Here is a 6,710-nt window from a genome sequence, read left to right as displayed (position 1 = left end):
CCACAGGACCCTTTAGTCCTGTGCTGTTATCCTGTCAATTCCTCCAGTTTTCCATGTCTGCTGCTCCTACAACAGCAGAGTGTCTTTTTTTGACTCATGTGGGTGAAGAGAGAATGAAACTTCAACTTAAAAGCTAAAAACAAAGAATCACCGGTTGGAAGGGACCTTAAGGCTCATCCACTCCACCCCCCTGCCATGGGCAGGGACACCTGTCATTATCCCAGGTTGCTCAGAGCCTCATCCAACCTGGCCTTGGACACTTCCAGAGATGGGGCAGCCACAGCTGCTCTGGGCAACCTGTGCCAAGGCCTCTCCACTCTCACAGGACACAAATTTTTCCTGATATCCAATCTAAACCTACTCCTGTCAGAGTGAAGCCATTCCCCCTTGTTCTGTCTCTGCAGTTTCTGATGAAGAGTCTCTCTCCAGCTTGTTGCCCCTTCAGATATTAGATACATGACATGATAATTTTTATATAATAAAATAACACACCACCTGGCAGTTTGTCTGCTGTGCTTGGACAGGATGATGCTAGTAAGAGATTCCCTGTCTTTGCTGGCATCTTGGATGCTCCAGGTCTCTACATCAGTAACATAAAATCAGTTTCCCATTTCATACAAGGGATTCCTTTTTTTTTGTTTGTTTTCATCATTGATGCAAACTTAAAGTGATCAGACCCCAAAAGGTTTAGTTTGTGTTATTGTTTTCAAAAATGGATCTTCTTTTGTGTAGAGCCTGAGCTGGAAACTTGTACTTACAGACAGCAGTTTACTGACAAAACAAGATTTGAAGCTAAGGAACTTTTCCCAGTGTCTCCCAGGTTTCTAACAGCCACTTTGGCATTCAGGCTGAGTGTGACAGACAGTTAGTTCCTTTTGTCCCTGTCTTCACCTGGTGAGCGCGGGGGCCACGGTTATCTCGTGATATAGAAGCGGGGGCTTGGGTACCTCCTGGCCTCCATCATAGCATGGGGATCATCGGGGTTCACCACATCATTCTGGTTGATCCTCATGGGCTCCCTGGGCATGTGGGGAAAGTCTGCTGGCTGCTGCTGCAGGGAGCCAAACACCGGAGTCTTCCTTTGTGGGACCAGGATCTGGTGAGGATCTACGGGATCAACATCTGCACTCCTGGTGTGTCTGTGGGGCTCAGGGGTGTTGAATCGGAACAGAGGGATCTCATTCTTCCTGGACAAAAACTGGGAGTATGGTGGTGGATTCATACCAGGGGAGAAGGCTTGTTTAACTCTGCCTAAGCTCACCAAGAAGTGGTGTTTGGGGGATTGGTACACATCGTACCCATTTTCCAGTGTCCTGTGGTTGAACACACAGTCCTCTTGGCTGAAGTAATGCTGAGGGGAAAAAATAGGACACTTGTGAGCAGAGGAGTCTGGTGAATTGCAAACACTGGTTAAAGAGGAAAAGAAAGGTGAGATCTTGCAGCAGGTGTTTTTCTAATCTCTCAGGTCTGACCCAATTGCAGATCAGAGTTGCATTTCCATGCTTTCAGCAAAGGAATTTTAATTATAAACCCTGTTTTCTTCCAGAGGGTCCCCACCCATGGCTCTGTGCCATGACAGATTGGTTCCTTTCTGTAATATGGAAAAGTAGGGGTTTTGGTGGTGGTGGTGGTGGTGGTGGTGGTGGTGGTTTTTTTGTTGGTTGGTTTTGTGGGGTTTTTTTTGTTTGCTTGTTTTTTGTGGTGTTTTTTTGTTTGCTTTTTTTTTTTTGGTTTTGTTTTGTTTTTGTTTGGTTTTGGTTTTGGTTTTTTGTTTTGTTTTGTTTTGGTTTTTTTTTTGTTTGGTGTTTCTTTTGGTTTTTTGGGTTTTTTTTGGGTTTTTTTGGTTTTTTTTTTTTTGTTTTGTTTTGGTTTTTTTTTTTTGTCCTCATTTACCCAGGCAGGGTCTCAGATGATTTTTGTCAGTTCTACAACTTAATACAATCAAAGGAGAGAGCAAAGTTTGACCTAAGTGTCATATCTTTTCTAACGCTTCCCCCTCCACCTGCAGCTACCCAGGCCTGCCCTGGCTGGGGAAATGGGCACCACAGCAGCAGAATGCACTGGCCATTCAGCCTCAAGGCTTAGAAGAGGTCACTCACCGAGCCAAATATGTTTCCTTTCATGTCCATACACAGGTAGCGTCCACTCTTCACACCTGTGATTATTACTGAGCCAGCATCCTCAGACTTGATCATTAGGGCACCTGTTCAGAACAACAAAAACATCAAATCCATTTCAACAATGCATTTACAGACCCACGGATGCTCTGGCTGGAAGTGACCTCTGGGAGTTCAAACCAACCTCCCATGTGATCTGGGACTGTTGCCCACCCTAAATCAGGTTTGCTGGGGCATTGGAAAATTCCCAGGATGGAGGGCACCTCTTCGGGTGCCCTGTTCCAATGTGGCACTAACCTCCCAAAGACAACATTTTTTTCCCTCTGAAGTCCCAAACTGTGGTCTGAGGACATTGCCCTCAGTTCTGCCATTACCTACATCCAGGGGGAGTTTGTTCCACTCATCTTTGTGACATGTGGTATTTTTTTAGTGGTGCCCTGCAGTGGCACCAGTGGAATGGGCAGGAACTGATACTTAGGTGGAAGTTCCACCTGGACAGGAGGCAGAACTTCCGTCCCGTGCAGTGACTGAGCCCTGAACAGGTTGCCCAGAGAGGGTGTGGAGTCTCCTTACTGGGGATATTCCAAACCCATGTGGACACAATTCTGTGCCCTGTGCTCTAGGATGGCCTTGCTGGAGCAGGGAGGTGGGACCAGGTGAGCCCCTGTGGTGCCTTCCAACCTCAGTCAGTCTGTGATTCTGTCATTACATTGCCCTTAACATCCTTTTTTGTTGTACTAAAACCACAGTAGATCATGATCAAGGCCCCCTGAAAACCCTGTTCCAGACCAACTCTACCTTCTACTCATCCAACATGACCTGGGGTTGCTGTAGTGCTCCAAGACCATTGTCACTGGTACCAGGTAAGGTGGGAATAACAACTTTCCTTGATCTCATCCTTGCATCTGACTGTTGCCTTGTCCCACCCAGGAGATCTGTGCACACCCAGGCCATGCTACCCTGGTGCAGAACTAGGCACTTCACATTGTCTGGTGGCAGCAAATCAGTCACCTTCCCTCTCAATATCCCTTTTGTTGTCTGATTTCCATCTTTCCTGCTCCACCATTCCAAATCCTGCTATGCTTGTTTCATGGCATATATGGGAAAATGTGATATTTTGCTGTCTGTTGTTCTCTAAAATCCCACACTGGTTCTTGACCAACATACCTAAAATGAGTTTCATAAAGTCTTTTAATATGTAGGAAGAATAACAAGACAGTGCCAGCATTTCTGTGAGTGTTGCATTATCAATTCCTTTAAAAAAACCAGAATGTGATACTTTTTCCTCATTAATTAAATTATAACTTTAAAAACCATCCTTATTTACTTATGTAAAAGCTTCATTACCTAGGCTTAGATTTTTAACTGAGTGTATAAAATAGATATAGTAATAATAGTAATAATAAAAATCTGATTTTGTGATGCATACCTTGTGATTTGAATGCTGCTAAGAGAGAAATGTTTTCTTTTATAGAAAGAAAATATTTCTATTTATAGAAGAAATGCTATAAAAGAACCCTAAGTCTTAGACCCCTCCCACATTTGTCTACTAACTAAAGACTTTGGGCCAAGTATTTAGCAAAGGAAGAAGAATAAACTATTCTGAAATAGAATAATAAAATACATAATTAAATAGACTCTGAAGACATAATTTGAGAACATTTTAGTGATACTAGGGTATAGTTTCTTCTCATGAACCCCAAAGGCTCAACACTTCTTTTATGCTAGTTTGGACTTGGATAGTTTCCCCCTTTTTAACTGATCTTTGCATGCCCATGTTTTGTGCATATTGAAACTTAACTTTTAGTAGTTCTCAGCCCTCCACCCCAAAATACAGATTTTATGGATGCCATCAGTTTTCCAGCACTTCTCTGGCGAGTTCCCTCAGTAGCACCAGCAGTGGGAAGCAGCTATTTGGAGGATTATTAACCTCTAATAGGAGGTTCCTCCAGAAATTGGAGGTAAAACCATGAAATGAAGGATAATTCAGGTGGTTTTTCCTTGCAGGGTATTACAGGAACCACAGGACTTTAGTTGTCCTAGGCAAGGAATGAAATTCCCTATCCACTAGATTTCTTCGGAGCGATTTTATTTGTTAAACAAAAGAAGAATTATAATGATGTGTATTTTCCATCCCATGGCTATGCTCCTCTGCCTGCCTAATGAGAAGAGGGGATTTTCTATAGGTGGTGAGGAAGGAAAAAAAATTCTTGTTGTCCCTCCCCTGCTCCCATGGAGGTCTGTAGGAAGCCACTTACTGTAGATGGTTTGGTGAGGAGCGCCATCGATGTAGCCATCAGTGTTGATTTGGAGGTGGAAGCTGCTCCTCTCAGTGTCGGTGTAGAGGTGCATCAGGTAGTCTCCATTGCCCCAGCTAGGGCTCAGCAGTGGAGAGGAGTTGGGAAAGGCAAGGGAAGCCTTCAGGCTGCAGAGTAGGAGGAGCAGGGAGCTGCAGGGAATGCCCTGGGGAATGGCTCGCCGCTCCATGGTGGGTCAGCGTCTGCTCCTCACCTCCCCTCGTGCCTGGAGTGTGAATCCTCAGACAGGGTCCCTTCTTCTCTGCAGAGGCTTATAAAGGGCAGCAACATGACATCACACAGGAAAACCTTCTCCACATCCTTGATTTTTGGCAAAGCAACATTTTAAGTGTCCCGAAACCTCAAGGGAAGGATCTCTGGCTAAGGTGTGTGGGGGAAAAATGTAAGGTTTCTAAAGACAGCTCACGAAAGCTAATCATATGTTCAAATGTTATCTACAACCCTGTGACATCTGAAAGCTTCCCACGCCTCTGCTGTTGGATCCAGGAAGGGCAACCACTGCACTCGAACTGAAGGGAATGACCCTTCGGACCTGAATTATCTTTCTTTTTTGCCAGATGTGTTGATTCAGACTCCCACCTCCTCTCACTGTTTCCAAGCTGCATTCTGATTTAGTGGAAACATCAAATACAGCTAAAATTTTGTTGCAAAGGTACCAAAAGTTAGTATTAAGTTGCCCTGAGCCTGATTCCCCCTTCATTATGGTTTAAGTTCCACACTAAGCCTGTTGGGCTGATACTTGTGTCACTCCATTCAAGAGAAGGGAACTCGATATGAGCAGAGCCTGCTTAAATAATCTGTCCCTTTTATTTCTCCTGTTTCCTTCTGAGTCACACAAATAATCTAAAGTTGGCCAAAGGCCAAACGCAGTTGAAAATAATGTGTAAAACACTTAAAAGCTGGATGTTTGCTCCTGCATTGCACATCTGGCTGGCAGTTTGTAAAACATATTCCAAGATACAAGACCTGCTTCTCAGGTGTCCTGCCAATGTTGTGGGTCAAATTTTCTGATTAAAAAAAGTTGGTTCAATTTATTACATGAAAATGCTGTACAATTGGGACACTGTATATGGGTGAATCAATGACAGGAGTGACAGGTTCCAAAACTGGACTGTGTTAAGATTCCTTTCAAAATTTAATATTAACTTGACAAAAGTACCAAACAATAAACAAATATTTCCTTAATGAAACCCGAGGATTTTAACTGTAGTGGTGTTAGGTTCAGTTTCAGTCTCTAGCTGGACACAGCATGAAAAATTCTTAGTTTCATTGGCAAGCTGTGGCCATCAGCATATAATGGATTGATAACATTAATGGATTGATACAGCTGTAACCCACTGTAAAAGTGGATCTGATTTTGGTTTTTTTATTGTTTAAAATGAGTAAAACCCTGCCAAATTCTGCTGCCACACCTGTGTAAATCCAGAGACTTGCGTCAGACTAAGTGTAAATGACACTGTGACAGCACTTTTTAGCCAAAGTGTATAAGGGTCAGATCTTAAACTGAGCAGGCTGACAAAGCTGGCTGCACTGAAAGACAATCCAGGCTTCAGATGTTTTACTGGTTATAACATCTGAAATGCTTTTAATGAAAAGGTAGCTTAGAAGGAGAGTTAATTTTTCTTCTCTTTTTTTTTTTTTTTTTTTTTTTTTTTTTAAGAAATTTCTCTATTTACTGTTGAAATTATTCACCCATATTTTTCACTCTGATCTTAGAACAAATGTTTGGGTTTGTTGGTTGGTTGGTTGGTTTGTTAGTTGGTTGTTCTGGTTTTTTCTTTGCCCCCTTGATTAGACTCCTAGGGAAGTGTGGATATTGATACCACAGTTGCAGAAGTGTCTCACAGAGGCATTGTACCCTCTTGGAATATTCTGTCATTCTTTTGTGACATTTTGTGACATTCTATTGGTTTGATGTTTCATATTAACCATGACATTTTGCTGTGCTTGCCAGCATGCACTGATCTGATCTTTTTCCAGTGCCTTGGTGGCACAGAAAACATTGTCAGATGTGTGAAAAAATTATTGAACCTTATTTAAGCACATGCCAGTTGTGAGCATCTGTTTCTCTTTTTATAACAATCAGACAAGCAAAGATAACTTTTACAAGGTTAAATTGTTTAGCATTTTCTAAAGTTTCCCACAGCATCAAGAAAACTCCAGACTTTACTAAGTTCTGTTTAATCTGCTGGGCTAAAGTAAATTTATTAAATCCCTGCTTGTGATAATAATACAATTTCTGCTTTTTTATAGACTTTTTTGCTTTAAACTTATA

The 6,710-nt window shown here is 42.4% G+C and overlaps 1 protein-coding gene across 1 annotated transcript; it reads right to left on the bottom strand.

The window, feature by feature from the left end:
• Window positions 1–913: 913 nt before the first annotated feature.
• Window positions 914–4,604, bottom strand: FGF23 (fibroblast growth factor 23). The gene is made up of 3 exons (XM_041398840.1): window positions 4,376–4,604; window positions 2,100–2,203; window positions 914–1,351 (listed from the first exon to the last, which is right to left on the bottom strand). Exons 1-3 carry the CDS (start codon window positions 4,602–4,604, stop codon window positions 914–916), a joined length of 771 nt encoding a protein of 256 aa, XP_041254774.1.
• Between the last annotated feature and the right edge of the window lie 2,106 nt (window positions 4,605–6,710).

This window comes from Onychostruthus taczanowskii, unplaced genomic scaffold, assembly GCF_017590055.1.
Source record: "Onychostruthus taczanowskii isolate IOZ18803 unplaced genomic scaffold, ASM1759005v1 scaffold15, whole genome shotgun sequence".
NCBI classification, from domain to species: domain Eukaryota; kingdom Metazoa; phylum Chordata; class Aves; order Passeriformes; family Passeridae; genus Onychostruthus; species Onychostruthus taczanowskii.
The sequence above is the reverse complement of the archived record's forward strand: the minus strand, read 5'-3'. Positions and strand labels throughout refer to the sequence as shown.